This window comes from Dinoponera quadriceps, unplaced genomic scaffold (assembly GCF_001313825.1).
Source record: "Dinoponera quadriceps isolate SergipeBrazil2010 unplaced genomic scaffold, ASM131382v1 scaffold587, whole genome shotgun sequence".
NCBI classification, from domain to species: Eukaryota; Metazoa; Arthropoda; class Insecta; order Hymenoptera; family Formicidae; genus Dinoponera; species Dinoponera quadriceps.
This window is the reverse complement of record NW_014554777.1, coordinates 720,136-741,147: the sequence shown is the minus strand read 5'-3', so window position 1 is coordinate 741,147 and position 21,012 is coordinate 720,136. Positions and strand designations below refer to the sequence as shown.

Genomic DNA, 21,012 nt, shown 5'->3' with positions numbered 1-21,012 from the left:
GTCGGGCTACGTACCACTTTGTCGAAGACGGGTTCGTTGTCGTTGATGTCCCTGATGGTGACCTTAAATGTACACACATCGTCCAGCTGCGGCCTCCCGTTGTCGGTGGCGAGCACCGTGAGGTAGAACTCCCTATCCTTAATAGGTTCGTCTCTGTCCATTATCGTAGTCGTATTGATCACACCAGTTACGTTGTCGATCTCGAATTTAACATTCTCCTGCGGCCCGGTCACGAATTTGTACGTAATGGTGCCTGCGAAAAGACAAAAAACGGACGATCAAACGGTGAGGATTAACGACCCACATCGTATCTCTTGTTGCCTTGCTATTCGTCGCGATTTACGCGCGAAAATAGAGAGAGAGAAAGAGATAGAGAGAATATATATCTATCTCAACTAATAACAACAGCAAGAATAGGATATTTCTGTTTGACCGATGCGTCTATTTTCGACCTCCCTCTGTTTCCAATCTCGTTATCGATATAATTAGATCTTGCTCTTCCCTCGGGGCGACACTTCGAAAATCTATCGGGGACAATGGAATCTAATTAAAAATAAGCTTCGCCACACTACGCGCAATTGCGCGCTCTATCTATCTCTCTCTCTCTCTCTCTCTCTCTCTCTCTCTCTCTCTCTCTCTCTACGTTCATCGCAGGCGAATACGAGGTCGTAAAATCTCGAGGATCGTAAAGAAGATAATTCGCACTTTGTGTGAATATCACCATTTTTTCTACCTTTTTACTGCATATATATTTCAGAAGATTGTTTCACGAATGATTTGCATATGCTCTAAATAAAACTGTATTAAGAGCTCTCAGATTTTCAATCGTTAAGAATTAATTTTGACTAATGATAAAAACTAATAAATAAGAGTCGAGCATGGATGTTGATAATGGCTAATAATTTCTCACGGGAGAATAAGAATGTCGACGATGTATCGCACGTGACATATCCTCAAACTGACAGAAAATTATAATTATTTTCGGCGCCAAATATGTTTTATAATCTATATTATAATCGTATAAGTGAAAGAATGATATTAAGGAGAACTATTTTTCTAGCAAATATTGCTATATTGTCAATGATGAATAACCTTACATGCAAATTTCTGCTGCTATTTCTTGGGTTAAGACACATCAAAAGAAAATATAGATGCGGCCGAAAGTGAATGAATGAAAATGACTATAATTTTAGTGGGATTTCTTTCAATATATTTTCCTGGTCTGCTCTTATTGAGTAAAATTACTTCTTATATTAAATGAAAGAATATGAAAGAAATAAAAAAATATTCATTCGGTGGGTACCAATAAATAAATTTGCCTATATGAAGACACAGATATTTTTACACTGAGAAAATATTTTTTGAAACTTTTTCTTCTTTTCAAATCATTTAAGAAAACATACACGTTCTTAAATCTGTAGCTTTTCTCACGGGAAAGCAATTATTTATTCTATTTGAATAAGAGAATTTAAATTTAAGTATGCAAATACGTCATTAGTACCCGCAAAATAATGTCTTATATTCTAGACAATTTTTCCTTTCAGTGTAGCGATTACATATGTATAACGATATTCGATATGCATCGCGATACGATACCTCCATCCTCCGGCGGATCCTTGTCTTCGGCGTGCACCTGGAACACATAGGAGAAGCGCGGCATTTCCTCATCAACCATTGGCGCGTAATTCGCACAATTGACGAACACCGGTTTGTGGTTGTAGTTCTCATTGAGCTGAAAGCGTAAGAGAAACGGACGGCTATTAGCGCGGATGTTACTCGGATTTGGACTCGGGAGGAGTGAGCGGGCGAAAGATGTGCCGGGGATTAATCGGTAAACTTGGCGCCCGCGCTCGCGCGCGCACAGGGAAGAGTTTAGAGCGAGACGCTCGATAAATCAAAGCGCCCCTCATAAACCAAGCGCCATTAATCATGGCTCTGGACTCCGGCGGTCTATTACGTCGCGTTTCCTCATAAAAGATCCAACGACTCGTGGGAGAAGAGTGGTCGCGGATACAAAGGAGAAGAGAGAGAGAAGGAGAGGGTGAGCGAGCGATGGGAAAAAAAAGGGGGGCGCCGTGCTATTACGAGCGCTCGCGGTAATAATTCTGCACATTGCTGATCTAGAACATGTGGCAAGGTTAGCCAAGTTCCGCGGCTTTGCGCCACGTTACGCGGTCTGTTGCGTCTTGGTGAGAGAGAGGGCTATACTCTCATAAATAATGGCACCGACCGCGCTCGTACGTTCCGTGTGTTACCGTTTCGTCGCGATTAGCATCGATCGCGGGTGGCGTTTAGCGTATAATACGTGTAACGTACGAGCGATCGAGTCGCGTTCAACTCTCGTGTCCGCGCGAGGGGTAACCGCGAGACATCCGCACAATGACGACAACGGCGACGACCGACACGCGAAACTTGATTCCCCGCTCGAGAACGCTGCAAGTCCAAGTGTGTTGCCGTCACTCGTATAAGTGTGTAGCTCTTTTTACACGCTTTCCCGCCGTTTCAGTCGCACGTGTTAGTTCAACACGTTCAAACGTATATTTAATAACATATACCTGGGCCGGTCTTATACATAAACTTATACGTAAGATCGTCCTCAGATACCGTAGCGTTTCGTCGGCTACAAAGCATCTGAAGGTAAACTTCGAACGATCTTAAATACAGGATGTATCTGAACTTCACCGGCAAACTCACGTGATAGATTCTACATAAGATTAATAAAAAAAAAAAACATATGTTCTCAAACGCTTAGTTTCTGCGATATAGCTGCCGCAATTTCAGTTTAGAAAATATACATTTTATTCATTAAGTTGTGTTTTACAAATAAGTGACTACGTGGAAAAGAATTAGTCTTAAATGAAGAGTGGATATTCTCATATATATAAGCAAGGATGTCATAATCTTCTTAGAAAAACTTTTAGTCTTGATTTGATTGGATTCATACTGATGCGAGTATTACTTGAACTCAATTTAAAGTTAAAAATCTTCTAACAACGCGCATACACGTTCGAATCTTGCAAGTGCATATTCAGAAATATCCAGGCCGACAAGTATTATCTTCAAAAATAAAAGTAGATATAATGTGTATAGATAAAATGAGTATAGATAAAAAATAATAAAGATAAAATGAGTATAGATAAAAAAGTATACAGATAAAAAAAGTATTGGCATTCTTAACCCACTTATCGCGACACATTATCTTTCATATTTTGCCATTTTATGAAGGCTGTATCTCGAAAACCAAGCTTCTGCAGATACATATTTACTGGAACATTTTTACTTATTTCTCAACGTGAAATTTGTCGGTAGAGTTCGGATACACGCTGCTCAAGATCCGGCTATGAATACCGGCTTCTTAGATCCGCGGTGAATCCGATGCCCGGGACGGGAAAGGCGAAGGAGGTGCGTATCGAACGCGGTAGCGCGCGAGGTCTCGCGCCCGCGCGGAGAAAATGCCACCGGGCGCAAAAATCAATTCGGATGATGATAATTTAACCATACGGATAACACAATAACGCGAGAGTCTCCCCCGCGCACCTCCCTAGACGCGCTCATACTTAGACCGTTATCTCCAATGTAATTAAATGGTCGCGACATTAATATTCATTACTATTTTCTATCCCACCGGGGGATAACGATATCCCCGGGTAAACAACACTTTCGGTAAGAAATATAATCCGCGTGTGTTCTCGCTCCCGTGCTGTTTGCTCACACGAGGGGCGAGGGACACGCCTCGGCATTCACCGGGCGAACCCTCAGACCGCTTAGAATTTCGCGCAGCACTTTGCTGGGTCATGCGCTACCTCGATATAGTACTCGCGGCGCGGTGCGCCGCCGCGCCCGCTCCCGTACTTTCCAGCCTCATTAACGATAAACAAGTTAACCGCGTTTTAGCATATTAACCCCGTTATGCTATCCGCAGCTGATTCGTGCACCGGCTTTAAGAAGATCTCGTCAATTGGAATGCGTAATTGCTACCGTCGCAGTGTGCGATCGCGATAACGAAAGAGAGAGATAGGGGGGAGAGAGATAGGGAAAAGGAAATAAAAAGAGAGAGGGAAGGAAAAGAGGAGGAAAGAAGGAAAGGAAGAGGGGAAAAAAAGAGAGGCGAAGGAAACGAGAACACCCCACGGTGTATTACAACACCACATAGAGAGTGGGTTATCGCAAATTCCGCGTCGCTAACCCGTTACCTCCGGTGAGAGATACATATAGAGAGAGAAGGGAATAACGAGACGAATGTGCGCGCGATTGCATGAATTATATCGTGAGAGTCCTGTTTAACGTAGACGGTATACATTGGGCTATGATACCCCGGGCGAATTCGCAGCGGTGTCGTAAATCGAGCGAAGAAACCGACATCTTTACACGTGGTAGCCGAGCAAACGACCCCCGGTCTCTAAGAGCGCGCCCCTCCTCGTGCCTTCGGATATTGGGGCACCGCGGGAGCACACATGCGCGCGTGCACACACACCAACAGCGATTACAGAAGACGCGCTCGGTCCTTAATTAATATTAAAGCGAAAAAGCTGTCGGGCCCGGCCGTCCGACGACGTCTTCTTTGCGGAACAATTAATACGCGAGCGAGCGGGCGAGAGAGAAGTAGAGACTAACGAGCCTCATCGCGCTACCATCGTCCGCTAATTCAACGGTCTTTCAAGAAGCGACGGGAGAACGATGAAATTCGAAGCCTCCTTCTTAAAAGAACCGAGCATTAAACGTTACTCCATTAATGCAACGTTTATAAGGGAGCTGCGTTTCATTACACGATCGCAAGAAGAGCAGGGGTGTACACTGCCGGGCGAACTCTCATTATTTTTCAAGTACTTCGCGTTTGATTTTTTTTTTCCCCTGCCCGGAAAGAATTTCATCCTGGGAGTGAGTTAGCGGGAGGTATTTTATATTGAAAATTAAAGGGTCGTGCGGAGGCGGAAAGGAAAGGGAGAGCTCAATTGAGCGTCCGTAAATAAATAACGAGGCGCGTTCGGTAGCGGCTAAGTAAATTTTATCACGCGCTTAACTCGACGAAACGAATTTATAGCGCGAATTTCGCTTATACACGCGCGCAATTCCGCCCGATGCGCGGACTGACACTGCACTATTGATACGGATAAATTAAACGCGATTGTATATTTGCATATTTCCGCCGATTATGCCGCTTTCAGCGCACGGATCCCCCGTGAAAAATTCGCGCGACGGCCCCGGCCGTACACGACGCAGCGGGATGAATTACATTCAATTAATGATAAGCGTTTCATCCGTCGTAGCTGCGAAGATCGGCCGCGGATTAGCTTATTGAAACGTCAAAAATATCCGAGTCGAACTTCTGACATTATTTTGACACTTGAGATACGTATATGTGAATATATATTTAAACACTTACATACTTCTTTCTATCATCTGTGTATCTCCATTAGTCCAACCGATGCATAAATATAATATTAATAAAAAAAAAAATCAAAAGTAATAAGTGCGTATCTGTGACATTGTGCATGTATATTTAGCTCAGCTTCGCTTTCAAATTAGCATTTGTTATTTGGCTGGGTGAGATAAATGTATAGAGAGGGAATTTTGCTGGATAAATAGTAAATTTATGAGAAGCCCCCTTGACGCGCTGGGAATGCCGCACTTAGTGCTAGAGAACCTCCTTAAGTCCCACATAACTTCGCCGTTCGATTATAGATCTCGACAAAACGGCACGTCGAAGTCTCATTCGAACGCCACTTGCCGGAGTCTCGGCCGTCGACTGACGAATGTCGCGGAATGCGTACGGGAAATCGCCTCTCTATGTGTACACAAGTTCCCGCGCCACCCCCGGTCGCTCCCGTGCGCAATTCGCGTTCCTAAATATCCCACGTTCCGCCGCGAGCGAACTTCGGCGTAACGTCAACGATTTACGAGCGATTCGTAAGCGAGTCTCAGGGGCCGCTGACGAAGCACTTCTCGCACGTGAAGTGTCTCGCCGTTCAGAACGTATGGCGCGAGTTGTCGCACGGCGCCCGACCTATTCATCGAATCACGAGTGATTTCGCTCGTCTACGAGAGGAATTATTTATGCAAGACGGTCGTCGCGCGAGCGCGCCCTGAACACGTCACTGCGGCGTTATACCTGGGGTCAGAAGGTCGTTTCGTCTGTGGTGCATGTTTCAACGTGCGACTCAAGAAAAAATGATAGAAGAGAGGGAAGAGGGTGAAAAATACGTGGCGGAGGCCCCGCCGGAAGTCGCTTATATTCGCGGTTAACTCTCGGCGAAATTACTTTGAAATACGACACACGCTGTGCGAAATGCTCGCTCACTCGCTAAGCGGAAGTAAGATTAATGTAATGTTTCGTTGTACGGCCCGTTAGTAGCTGTAAAAAAACACGGAAAAGGATAAGAAAGAGAGGGAAAGAATCCCGGCGATGGAGGAAATTTATTTCACATCACTAGCGTTTGTCTCGCGTTACGAGGAGATACGCGCTGATAAGCTCGCGGGGGTGTAGTGGTTGCTGGAAAGGCGGGAAAGCGGTTAACGCCGCACAGTAGAGTCGGAGATTCGATTGAAAAGATTACAGGATCACGGTGAAGGTGGAGGTAAGGTGAGGCAAGGCACGTGGCGATATTTTTGGTCCTTCGTCGCTCCTGCCGTCCTCCATTCGCAACGAGCGGCGACAAATTCAGGCCCGCTCGTGGATGTCACGTAGAGACCCCGGGCTGCTGACGTGCGCGGTAAATATTTAACTGTTCACACAGATCGGCGACGTGGGCGAAAGAAGGAGGGAGAGGAGGAGAGACAAATCCATTATCCACGTGCTAGAAAGGTGGTTTATACGAGGATCATCCCGGGATCCTCGTAGACCAGGGGTGGTAAAAGGAATCGGGCTTGATGTCTGAGACAGAAGGAGGGGAGTGTAAGTGGGACGGTGCGCGGTGCGGCGCAATGGTGGGTGGAGGATGAGAAATCGAATCAAGAACGAATCGAGAAGCACTCACCGGTAATTCCTCCTCGTCCGGGAACTGCGATCTCACGTCCAGGTGTCTCGAGTGCCTCAATCTCGTTGCAGTCGCTGTAACATAAAGAAAGAACGGTGGGATGATGATATCGCCCCATTTAGGATATTGCGCGGCCGATAGGCACACTTGCGCGGATCGTCCCGCGGTCTCTCGCACGGTCTAAGGGAATAACGCGTTTAACACGTGACGCTATTTCACACATGAACAAAATTAGACGGTGCGAATCGAGTGGTCGTTTAACGTACGCGTTTGGTGCACTCATTGCCGGCGGCGATGTGTATAAACCCAATTCGTTGGATATTTGCGCGAACTAATATTGTAGGTACAAACCGGATATTTTTATACCAGGATAATAAACTCGCGGATATTGCTCAGGTCAGCGGATAATAAAAAACATTTCAATAAATATTCCATATTCTCTGTTTGTACAAACATTCTCCACGTTAATTTCCACGTGTAAAAGTATTAAAGGTGAAATCAATGCAAGGTGACTTCTTTGTCGGACGTTTCTTAATCTATTTTGGCGTGCTCTAGTATAAAAGCTGAATATTTCATAAAGTATCTCCTTTTCGTAGACTTTACCTAATACTTTTATGCATAGGATGAATAAATAAAAAGACGTAATAATAACCCAGCGAACTAACAGTAACATAACATCAATGTTATAATTTCCCATTCAATATTATAATTGTAACACAACACATGCGTTATATTACACACCGAGAGTGTGGGAAATTATAATTGATGTTATGTTACTGTGTTGGTTGGTTGATTGGATACTCAGGTAGCCGAGTAGTAATCGAGATACCGGGAATACCCAGAATTGATATCACTGGTATGAATTGGCGGAATGAGTAACAAGAATTAATGCGACGGATCTGCATTGTGTCACGCACGTTTACTAGATGGATAGTCTAATCAATTAATGCACATCGTATGTCCGGAGAAAATACCTTTAATGGTAATTGCGCGATCCGAGAGGCCCACACGTTCATTTTCACACGTGCCGCCCGTTGAACGATGTTTCCATCAGAATTTGATGGAAATATCTCGCGCGATCAATGAAAAGGCGATCTAATAATATTCACTAGGAGAAACATCAAGAAAACGTTGAATTTATAATATTTAAGATGAACGATGCACCGGTTAAATGGCGTGTTCTAAATATTGCACTCGCAATAATTATTTCAGCTAGCAATTTAGCCGCTTCTGTTTTCGGCGCGTGCGAATTCCCTCCTGAATGTGCGTTTTACATGTGCGCGATTTAAAATATCAAGCGTTCCCTCGATACGCATTTCTGCGTGATTTGACTCTCGCAGCGAGTGAATCACGGAGAGAGAGAAATAAAGAGAGAGAAGGAGAGGGGAGACACACATTTACGAGTGTAAAACGACGTAATGAAACGAAATATATTTCTGCGGGAAAAATTTATAACTTGCATAACTGGAGCGGTCTTAACGAAATTCGCGACTGTCGAATGCTAACTGAATTTGAAATTATATACCTCAAGGCGGGAACCTCGTTGTAAGAATCTCTCTCTCTCTCTCTCTCTCTCTCTATATATATATATATATATATATATATATATATATATATACACATGTTGTTCGCAACGAGGTAGCATCCTTACCAACACCGATGAGTTAAGAATACAAGTTGGAACTAACTGCTTACGCTATCTTGGAACTATGCATAAGTTACGCAAAGTAGGCGTTGCTAATGTGACGTCAGAAAGTCTTTGTAAATTAATGCACAAAAGCAAAAAGAAAAGCGCGTACAAGAAAATACGGGTTTTACGTATGCAAAGAGACTCCTCCGTAGAGCAAACGTTCCCTCGGATACCAACGGCACGGTTGGGGGGAGGGGGGGAGAAATATTCGCCCGTAAGTTTGAATAATTCCGATTAATTCAAATGTGAAAAACACCGTGGAAAAGTTCACCTTTTTCGTTGAAACACGTAGATGCACAGAAGGGAAGAAGAGAGAGAGAGAGAGAGAAAGAGAGAGAGAGAGAGAGAGAGAGAGTGAGAAAAGGGGAAATGGGGTCAAACGCGATCCTCCGTTTTAACCAGTTATATCGGCGATACTTTTGAACACTGACGAAAACGTTCCGTGTCACTCTTTGTTAATGCTTCCCGACCACAATACGTGACGGCGACGAAACGTTGTCATTCCTGCTGCTTGTGCGGTCCGGCCACAATGCGGTTTGGCCGCACTTAATGCGGGCTCTGTCCCGAATTTTAAGTAAATTTGTGCCGCCGCGTAAAAGCGATACCGCCGGAATTGCATGAAATTCAGCCAGGCTCGCAAACGGCTCACCCTCGAGCCCGGTCGCTATGAAATACGGTAAAATGACGAAACAAATAACGCGCGACAGAATGAGCGGGCGGCGAGCTAGGCTGGTGGATATCTTCGGATCATAAATCGCTCGCGCGGATATGCGTGTGTATATTTTCCCCAGCCTCGTTCTCTCCGAATGCATCCGAGTTTGGTTCTCGCGCATTTTTCGCCCGCTTCGCGCGGAAAACAGATCCGGCGAAAGTGCCGCGCAACGACGCAATCGATCCGCTTGACGTTAATAATCATTCATCCCCGGTCAAATTAATTATGTTGCGCCGGGAAGTTCGATAAACGACTGTCGCTCAATTCGGTTAAAATGCAGTAAGCACGATTGTGTGTGTATACACATATATAAAATATCTCGATTGAGAGGAGTCACTTGCGAGACCCTCGACAATTGAATTGGAAGTCGTTCTCTCTCTCTCTCCCTCTGTTTCCCGGGCGCGCCCCGCCCACGAAATCATTTGGCGCAACCTGAAATCGTTGACGTCGCTCGAATCGAATTTATTATCACTCCCGGCTCCATCGAACGCGTCACTAGAAGCCACGAGAACCGATCCGTCCTCTCGCGAACATTCAAATTAACACTTCGTACATTATCTTGTTCCGCCCTAGTTGTGGGAGCAACACATCTGTACAGCACCGCGACAGATACGTGCATTTCCGCGTTAGTCCGCCAGCAAGCATTATCGCTTCCCACTACGACGCCCGATGATGTTCGTTCCCTCAAGATATCTCCGAGGAGAGAGGCAGAGACAGACGGAGAGAGATTAGAGTAGAGAGAGAGAGAGAGAGAGAGAACAACATCTCTCTCTGTCGTCCTCCGTTAGCCCAGTTCTTTCGCGTCGGAGATCCATTAAATACTTCACTCGATACTGCTCTCGAAGCTCCGCGTATTAACGGCTACATTTTTATCGAGTTTTACGCTCGCTTCGTATTTTACGGCAAGTTTCAACAACGAGCGGACTCACGAGGGTTAGCGCTGGCGGGCACGACTTTCAGCACGACAGACTTATGCGCGCGTTCGCAGCCAATTATTGGTCCATCGAGAAGATTAATTCCACCGATCGCTGCTCGCGGTGAAACAACACGTATCACGGCGCGCGAGTACGCGCGGTTGAGTGGAACGAGATACACGATGCAAGCGCGTTGTTAGGGCGCGTTTGCACGCTCTTTTTTTCCCTCGTTTTCACCTGGCCATTCATTCTGCCTGACGCTGCGCTCAAGTACCGGGAGAGAGCGACTGTGCGCATCAGCGAAAATCGCGATTTTTCATTACATCTATATCGCGAACAATGCAGCAACGGCGGCTATGAATATTAGCCCTTCGTTCAGAAGTTGAATCGATTCCGTTCGACCTACATCGGGTTATGAAAATTCGCTCGTACGATCGGACAAAGGAGCATAATAATTCTGCATCCGTTCCGATACCGCGCGATTCTTAAGTACACGCAGCGCAAGAGGCGTACGTAGGGGAGAAAGCGGGAGAAATCTTATACAAACACAGTTCGTCAAAGTGTATCCGCCAGCAGCGGCATTATCGCTTCCCACGACTAACGACGCCGGTAATTTGCTCTATTACTTTTTCACGATCGTGAATGAAATTTAAACAAGGGAGAGCTAAGGCGCAGTTTTAGAGTTGTGCAAATTTAATGTAATCGGTAATCGAGGCAAACGAATTTTGATGAGTTTACATAATCGATGGTCGAACGACTCGGCGCCCCGCTTTCGAATCTTTAGAATGCCATTTAATATTGGCTCTTGTTTAAATTCATTTTACGATTGCACGTCAGAAATGGTCTTTCCAATTTCCAGCTTTATTTTCCGATTCGTAATAAATCATAGGAATCATGGAAAGTTAAAAATGCTCATATTTCACTCTCAATATTTCACTTCGCGCTCTTTAGAAAATACCAGATGTTACCAAATGTTATAATTCGAACGGTTTGAAATCCATCGCATTATTTTTGGTTGCAAAACCAACACATCATTGGTGCGCAGCGTACCAGCCCCCGAACGACAAATATTTCAAGGATTTCCCTTAATTCGTGACAATTCACAAACTGAAGCCTGAATGACCCGTGTTCGTGCATTATTTTTCGCTTTTCGCACTCAATTTATCTCTTCAATTATTAACACGCATGACACATTGTTCGTGCAGCGGCATTTTTTATTTTTCAACCTCGATTTCCGCCTCTTGCGCGTTACTGCCACGCACGACACACGCTGTTCGCGCACCATTATCTTTTTGTGTTTCATTCTCAATTCATCCCTTGAATTATTGGCACGCATCGACCTGTGTAAAGTTATCGCGGAGTCGGAAGAGCCTGCCATTTTAATCGGGACGATGAACATTTCACGAGTAAATGTGCGCTCAAGTAGATCGGAAGGTTAGACGTCGAATTAAGAAATGATCGGAGTCGTGAGCGCGACTCGGGGAGAACGAGTGGCTGGGGTTAAATATTTCAGAGCGATGCAAAATAATAAATGCGCGTTCTTCACGAGGTTCGCCGCGCTCGCAGAAAAAACGTTTCTCTCTCTCTCTCGCGAGAAAGGTTAAGGCACACACACGTATGCCGTTTAAGAGGAATTCGCGTGGCCGATCGCAACCGTCCTAGATTTTATTTCGCGCCCGAAGAAGCGCTCCCTCGTCGCTCCGGCGAATGATGTCACAAGCCGAAAACCAGGTATGTTGTTGCAGCCTCGCCGCCGCGGATGGAGTCCGGCGTGCGCTCGTATCGAAACCATTTATCGAAACTATCGGCGGACGAGATTTATTGAATTCGACCGCACCGATTCTCTCTTTCTCTTTCTCTCCTATATGTACCTCTTTTTTCGGAGGTGGCAACGCGCAACGCTCTGTAACCCGCAGTTGTGAAAAACCCTCAATTCATATAACGGCGGTACTGTCCAATCTCGTCACGCGAAGTTGAATTCCACGATTATTATTTCTCTCTCTCTCTCTCTCTCTCTCTCTCTCTCTCTAACCTTCCGATATGCCTCGATGCCGAGTAAATGAGAAGTTGATCGCCCGCACTCTGATAATTGCTCTTCGATGACCGATCGATGAGCGGGATCGCGCGGGCGCGCTGGAAATTATGGAAATAGCGGCTAGTTGATCCAATATTCATGACTCCGCGCGCGAAATCCACCGGAATGAAGTGGAGAAATAATACGCTGACTTTGTAAGCCACGCTCCGCGTCCCGCAAAGGTGATTTTCCAGCCGCGGATTCGCGAGGATCGTCGTCCCCGGAAGAACCGGGCGCGCGGTTCATCGTACCCGGTTTCCCTTTTTTTATCCGCGTCGTCTTCCGCCGACGTGATAACGCGACCGCGTCAAGTTCCGTCCGCCGGGGTGAGCAACGTTAAACATCGGAGCGGGCGATAAGGTGGTTTAACCGGTGGTAAAAGGACAGTCGTCGTCGATCCGGTCGCGCTTATCGCGCGCACCGCTGCGCAATTTCTACCCTTCCCTTTTTCTCCTTCTCTCTTTTCCTTTCCCCCTTCCCCTCATTCCTACGGAAACATCGTTGCCCTGGCGCGAAGACGACGGTATCCGTAACACGGGCTTGGAAAATTATTAATTCTCATTTCAGTAAGTGCGCATTGGAGTCGCTCGGAGGGCGTTGTGTTTGCGCGCCGTTTAAGCAGTAACACACAGAGAACGTCGGCAGCCTCCCGCCGGTTATTCCGCTAATACCGGCGAATCGCGTTTCAGCGAAAAGTCTCGGAAACATACGGCGCGAGGGATAATCTTTATAATTTTCCGTAAACGCGCGCGCGCGTTTATCCCAGCGATAAAACGCGCCATTAACTAATCTAATTGGGCTAAAACATTCGCCGCCGAATTTATCGTTTTTCCACGCTTATTGCAGCAGCGCGTGCCGCGTCCCATAATTCCGCGTCGTCGCAGCGTCCGAGAGTTCCGACCGGGGGAAGGGGGAGAAAAAATTTATGGAAATGCGGATTTTTCGGCGGCCATCGAGAGCGCTCGGGGATTCGGCGACGACGACAACGAGATCGACCCTATGGCAGAAGCCATTTCCGGTATTATCTAGCCGGCAGCAGCGTTATCAACGACGTCATCGGAAAAGCGTCAACTGTAAAAGGATTCGCATCGCTCGGGAGCCGTTTCGCATTTTTCATATCTCGCCCGGACGACGCGACGCATCGCGCGGCGCGCGCGATATTTCCTGAAGCGGCCGATACGCATCTCCGGGCGGGCGATCCGCGCGTGTCGCACCCGGCGACACGAAAACGCGAAAACGCTCGCACGAATTCATCGGGCGCGCCGATGCTATCGCGCGCTCATTACCGGAAACAAAGCCAATTATATTCCCACTCTTTTGATCGTAATCGCGCGCAGTTACGGTCGTTTGTTGCAGCGGGGACGTGCCTCCCCGCTCTCGTTCGCTCGCTCGGGCGATATCGCGACCAGTTAAAAAGAGAAAAATTAAAAATCGTTCACCGCCCGTCCCCTTCCTACGCTCCCTCCCGCCCTTATCCGCGAACCCTAACCGCGCGGCTGATAGCGAAACGAGCGCGCATCCGTTCGCATCGCGCTTACGCGATAACGCTTAACGAACGCGGATCTCTAAGTGCCCCTTCCCCTCTCGCCCCTCGCCGCATGATCGATCCGCTATTGCCCGATTGTTTGCCGCGTGTGGGACCGCGTAATTATCGGATCAATTACGCCGGCGAGGAGATTACCAACGGCCCGGTCCGAAAGCGGTCAGATCCAAGGAGATATCGAGAAACACGTCGCTGTCCCCGATTCCTGGAGAGTATTAAGCTCGGGTTATTGTCAAAGTTGGGCGCGAGCGAGTCGGTNGGGGGGGGGGGGGCGGCAGAAATGGGACGGGAAAGTGCGATGGATCGCTAGTAAGCCGCTAATTAGATTCGCCCGGCGATTGCTCTTCCGCGCTGAGTAATTTCTAAAACGCGCGCGCTCGGAGTTAACAATGCCTGATATCGCGCGCCTCGACGCGCGTTCGCGAACCGGTCGCTACTTATTTAATTAAAAAGCCCGCGGTGTGGCCGGAGGAACGGCGTAGGAGAAGCGGAGATGAGCGGGGGGAAAGGACGATGGGAGGGCGATAAGTGTGTCGCTGTGCGTAATGCTGATAAACAAATTAGTTCCGCGCGCGCCCTTACGGAGACGTTGGCGCGCGGTTTTCGCGCGAAAGATAGCCAATAAAAGTCCCCGGAGGCAGGCACGGCTCTAAAGCTGTTTGCGCACGCGACGATAACCCCGGCAGGGGTATTTATACGTCGCCGCGGCCTTTCGTTCGGCTTAACGCTTATGCAAATTCGGCCACCGCATTACCGCGCCTTCCGCGCACTTTCCCGCGTTGGATCGCCGACGGCGTGCGTACCTTCGAAGGTCCTCCACGTGTCTACCCTGCGTGCGACCCGATTCACGGCCCCCAGGCGAATCCTCGAGGGTGCCTCCTGAATCTATAATCCCGCCGACGCGACGCACGTGGACGAAAAAATTAGTATCGATTCAATACTCATATTCTAATATGTAAGCGAGACTATGAATGTTTTTTTTTTAAATATGAAAATGAAACTTGCTCGCGTGAAGAAATTCTATGGTTCCGCGAAAAATATCGTATTTTTGTTATTCAAGAACAACGTTTGTAAATTGAGAGGAAGAGAATAGGATAAGAAGAACGATGTCTTCAAATTAAAAATTGTATATTATCACATCACATTCTTTTCATCCAACATATTTTTTTTCCCATATGTAACGAGTTCTTTTCATACGGTTTGAAAGTTCAAAGTGACGAGAAAACAACGTGCCCAGTGAGCGAGCGACAATCGGCAACAGACGGCGAAAATATATACACAACGCTTGTATCTTGCACATTTAACGGTAATTTAAAAAGAAAATACGATTGCGACTTATTTCGTACGGGAGCGAATTTTTGAATGACTTCAAGAAAAAGCGACGAAAGGTGCCACTTGAGTGACAGAATGATGGTGCTGTTATTCTTAAATAACACGTAAGAAGATTGTATTTTTAGTGGATGTGCCGAATTTCTCCATAAATAAACAGGTCTCTTTATATAAGATTACAGATTATTCTTACAGTATGAGAATATGAATCTTGAATTGTGATATTAAATTTGTCTGTGCGGAGAAAAAGAAGACCCGGTCGATTCACACGATGCGACGCAGCGTCGGCGCGGCTTGGTCGAAGCGGTCGAGTTAATTTGTTGAAAGATCACGGTGCCACGGAGAGGGTGCGGCGGTGGCGGCGGCGCGACGCCTATAAACCATCGACGGTTCACGGGGATTATTACGGCTGAGAGATATCGATAACTAGGTCATCACGCCACGTGTTAACGTGACTAACAATACGTAACACGCAGTGACACGCGTACGAAGCTCACGTGCGTAATCCACATCATGACTCCCTCCTGTCCCTCTCACCGTATTTCTCAACTTATCTATCTTACAACAAATGATGATATTTCTCTCTCTCTCTCTTTCCCTTACCGATTAATAACGAGACACATCGATGTTGGACAATATCAGCCGGGAGTAACGTACGATAAAAATAGCGCGCGCCGAGCTGTTCCATCGCGCTTTCAGGTGATTCGTTTTATCGCCGATCGCGTGATAATTGAGTTACATCCATCACGCGGCTGCTTTCTTTTCCCTCTATTTTGATTTTCCCCCTCCCCCCGTTCTTTTTTCAGGAACTTCAAAGTTTCGGAGGGTTGGAAATTGTCGGCGATCTCCGCGGTGGATTAACGTCGACTCTTATTCCACGCGACCGAGCTCGTTGTGAGAGTAACGCTCCGAATAGTGAAGATACACACCCAGCCAGCCCGCGCGAGCGATCCGCCGATGTACATCGCGGTTTGGCTTGTGAGGAAACCGACGCGAACGCTACATGGAAACACCACACGAACCCTCCCCGCCAGCTTCGTCCCTTCGACCTCCGTCGCGAGTCTCACGACGGTATCGTTGAGATACAGCCACGTGTCCGCTCGATGGATAACGCGACAATGTCGACTCTACAAGAGGAATGAAAAATGCTGAGAAGAACGGCAAAAAAGATACAAACGATACGAGTGGACGGACACATTAAGGTGGATATACACTGAGCGAGTGAATAACGACCGAATAGCGAATGTGTAATATGAACGTGTATATTTGTATCTAAATGCGTATGAACTATCTTGGATAAAGCATCTTATCGAAAGATTCCATTCGGATTCGTTATAACGTACACATTTTCTAGATTATGATGACGAAAAGAAGGATGGTCCATGTGTCTGGTTTTCGGTTTTCTTTGAATTTTATTGCAGAGTGTCAGAAACATTCTATTATTGTGGGAACTATTGAGATCGGACGATTACAGTTCAAACGGGCGTATTTTGACACCTGCTTATCCTTTAATTAATCCCATTTCTACTATCAGCGCTCTAATGTCATCTACATGTCATTTCTTTAATCTCTTAAATTGAAAGCACTCGCACGTATGAATTTAGTCGTGACCGTGAGGGTAGGTGTGTACAGTTAATTCAGCGTATTAATTAAAAGTAACAATTAAAACAATAATTTTTTAATTCACACTAAGTATGGATACATTTAGTTAAATATAGTCGGGAAGTTGAAAAGTGTGCACTACAAAATCCAAAGATAGTTACACCTGTGTACAAATAATGACGCAATTACATATACACAATTATATAACATACATTCTTGTACACTCTTTATCAGCAAAACCAACACCTGCGCTCACCTGCAAACACGCACAAACGTACACAAACGAAAGGGGATGAAATGTAGATGACATAAAAATCGTTGATGGTAAAAATAGGATTATTTGGAATTGCAGGAGAAAGAGACGTCGGAGTACGTCCGTTTCAGCTAAAACGATTCCATTTCAATAATTCTCACAATAATAGTTTCTGATACTTTAAAATAAAATTCAGAAAGAAAGAGAGAAAGAGAGAGAAAGAGAGAGAGAGAGAGAGAGAGGGAGCCGGAAACAGGCTTTATGGATTCTCCTCCTTTGCATTCGCCGCTCGTTCCTCGTTCGTTCGTTCAGTGTATACCAAGCTTTACGCGAGGACGCGACGCGGAATATCGCGCTGCGCGTAAGGACGGCTCGCGAGGCGGATACGCCTGACTGTGGGACGACCGGTGCCGCCGGCTCGTGACTGCATTATGCGCCCGTAAGTGCATTCCGTATCGATAATCGAAGCTAAAGCGGGGTCCCGTATACACGCGACTGCGACGGGACGGGCCGGAACGGGACGTTGCAGGCTACGTGAGGCAGCGTCGGGGCGCCGCTGCGAGGGTGAAACCACACTGGCATTTCTCCACCTTTCCAACCCTCCGCGCGCCGGTGACCACCGCTCTCTCTCTCTCTCTCTCAACACGCTCTTTCATCCATCCTCCCTCTCCCTCCTTCCTTCCTTCCTTCCTTCCTTCACTCTTTCGCTCGCTAGCTCAATCCCCCACGTGGGCGCATTATGGATTACTGTCGCCGCGCCTAACTCAATTAAAAGCAACTTGCCGACTACTTTGCCTCACCGTGAGGCCCGAGTCACTCTCGTGCGCGCGTTTACCTGCGCCACCGCACGCCATCATATGTTGCGCGTGGTCCTGATATTCCTCGCGTGGCGTATCGAGGTCAATCTCGGAACCACTCAATCCATTCTTACGGGCGATCATCGTCGTCCTCCTTCTTTTCCCGCGATTATCAGCTGGGTTTACCTCCCGCAACGCGAAAACACGAGAGTGCGAAGGCACGATCGCGTCTCGGCGTATCCGGGGTTCAGCACGCTCCGGATGCCCGAAACGCGACGTCGAAAATTCATAAACCGGCATTATCCATCGGATCCGATGTGTAATTTTAGTTGGCGCAACGGAAACGACGGTATCGACAAAGCGGAGCGTTTATACCCGCCGTTACGATTTCAGTGTTCCACTATTAAAACGCGCATATCCGATCTCGCGCGGCGGCGGGTCCGAAATACGCGGAGCGCTTTGATGCGATTTCCGATACTCGTCGACGGTTCGCGCGAACCTGAGATCCGCATCCGGGGAAAATCCGCATTAAACCATCCGCGACGGCGGCTTATCATTGGTTAAGCGGAGCGAGAGTCGTCGCCGTAAACTGCCGGGACTTCGGGTCGCGTCATACTCGGATTCGCAGGCTGCCGGCAGTAACAGTCGCGTTCCTTCGCGCCGTGTGTTGTTCGCGCTTGTCGGCGTAAATGCGCGATAATAACGCGAAACGTAGCGCGTGGCGCGGCCGACGTATGAGACATCGACCCTAAAACTGCCGGGCCGTTAAGAGTTTACGAGGCAGCCGGCCTCGAGCACACACGTTGTACTCAGGCAGGCACCAAATCCGCTCTCGTACCTCGCTTCGTACCCCCGGTGACATCTTGCCGCTCGTAAAAAGGCAGATACATTTTCGTGTGCGCTCGCGTATCCGTGTTTCTCGTCTCTTCTGCTCGGCTCGACGAGAGAGAGAGAAAAACGGGGGAGGGGAAGGAGACAGATGCTCTTTCACGTAGAGCGCGCTTCGTTACTCCGAGAAGATCCAGCGGAAGACGATGCCCGATTTTTCCATCGTGACAACGGCAGCGCACGATCCGGATATTCCGGCGAACTGCCTGGTGGATGAGTTCTCGACAAAGGCGACAGACGAGTCCCGGTCCTCGGCTGCTGTCGAATGTTGCCTCTCCCCGGGGTTGTTTGCTCGCGTTGAAGCACGGTATTTCGCTGCAGCGAGCAAATAAAAGCGCCACTTGGAACGGCGCGTCGACGACGATTCGCGCGGGACGTGCGCGCGCGAAAACGCGCACGCCCGCGCTCGTTCGCTCATAACGGCCCCGCGTTACCGCCGGTCTCATAATTTATTACAATCCACGTTACACCCGCTGCGTTTGTAGACTCCATCTCATTTACGAGGCTGAGGACGCGCGTGGTACGCGCGCGCGTGGGCGCGAGTTACCGCGCTCCGTCAGAGCCCGGTCACGACGGATGCGCGCGCTCGTTGTTCGTAAAACGCGGATTTAAAGTCGTCACTTTTAATAGCCCCGGTAAAACCCGGAGAACACGTGGACGCGTGTCCGCGCGGAAGTGCCACAACAGGTTTGCGCGACGTCAACGCACGGGAAGGTGATTGGCACCGCGTGCGTCGAATTTCTATATGGGTGAAAAAAAAAGGGGGGGGTCGCGAAAACGGATATCGACCTGACATTATTGGGAACATTGAACTTCATTCGAGGGTCGAGGTTCGAGAAAAGTGCACGGACGATTGTCACATGTCACTCGAATAATTCAGCCCGCGGCAGCTGAACTCGCGGAGTTAAATAAGCCGAGCGGTAAAGATCGCGCGCGCGCGCGCGCGTGTGTGTGTGTGTGTGTGTACGCGGCTCGCCAAATAGAACGGTCACACAAGAGTTCATAAAACGGGTCTGTTTCAGCTTCGCAAAGCCGTGGACGTTGCGCCGCAACGTCCCACGATCCCCACGATTCCCGAGGTCTCGTGTATTAACATTCCGACGGTCACAATCGGAAAGTTACACCAACGATCGCGTGTATCTCTTTGATACAACCGTGTACTAATTGAATTATTCATTAAATTATGGCTTATAGCACAGCCGCTTTCCGTGTTCTGAAGAATTCACTTACGGATGTCCGAAAATAAAAGAAATCGGCTTAATGAATTAAAGCAAAAGTAATTGAAAAGGAATAAATTAAAGAAAAAAAAAAAACTTATGTGAACGGCAGATTTATCTACACAGAGAAAATATTGTAGTGAATGTTACGTAATGAATAAAATTTGTAATGAAGAAAATCGTGCAATGCTGGACCGTACCGGAATTATGAATGCAATTATTATGTGTCGTAATCTTCAGCGATGTGTACATATGAGTCACTAAAGACTATGACACACATCATAATTTCGGTCACAATTTCGATATGATCCAACGTTACAAAATTTTGCGATAATTTTCACCACAATATTTTTTGCCACGTGCAAGACACAAATTAACCGAAGGGAGTGGATGCACCACGTCGAAGCCGTGCGACAATATCGTGAGGTAGAAGAGATTAAGAGAGGAGAATACACGATGGAGGAGCGTGAGTCAACTGCTTATCATTTTACTGCAGCGCTATCTCGAAGTTAGAAGGTGTATTTCACAGGATATGGCCGATGAAGCGTTAATTTTGAAAACGAGCGCCGTAGATAGTCGCGATATCGTCGCGAGAGGAACGTGGTTGAGAGTACTTTAATTTCTCGATTAAATTCTCAGCGGTCATCTCCTCGCCCGTCCGATATTCCTCGGCGATTCATTATCAATCAAGGAAAGTTACCCGCGGGTATCAGTGGGGAAGACAGAATTATCGTCGCGTCTCTCCTCGAGATAGATACGCGATTCCCGCGGCAATTTCGTTCATTGTAACGAACACGTCCAGCGAGGGACGGCTTTATAATGCACGTCCGACCGACGAAGAATACCGCGTTCCCGAAAACTCCGCTTCAACCTGGACACAAAGAGACGAAGGAGATCACGACTGGAACGCTTTTGTGTCGTCGGATGAAATTTTAGCTTCGCGTGACCCGTCGCCGCTTCGGGCCGCAACCACCACACCTCTCGTCGCTCCCTCTCTCTCTCTCTCTCTCTCTCTCTCT

The 21,012-nt window shown here is 47.4% G+C and overlaps 1 protein-coding gene across 3 annotated transcripts in view; it reads right to left on the bottom strand.

Moving 5' to 3' along the window:
- LOC106741764 (DE-cadherin) overlaps positions 1–21,012 on the bottom strand; it is a 156,497-nt gene that overhangs the window by 18,071 nt on the left and 117,414 nt on the right. For all 3 annotated transcript variants that reach the window (XM_014614068.1, XM_014614069.1, XM_014614070.1), the window contains exons 2-4: positions 6,975–7,048; positions 1,597–1,732; positions 15–253 (exon numbers count right to left, since the gene is read on the bottom strand). In XM_014614068.1, the coding sequence (XP_014469554.1) occupies positions 15–253; positions 1,597–1,732; positions 6,975–7,048 (449 nt within the window). The remainder of the gene's footprint in view (positions 1–14; positions 254–1,596; positions 1,733–6,974; positions 7,049–21,012) is intronic.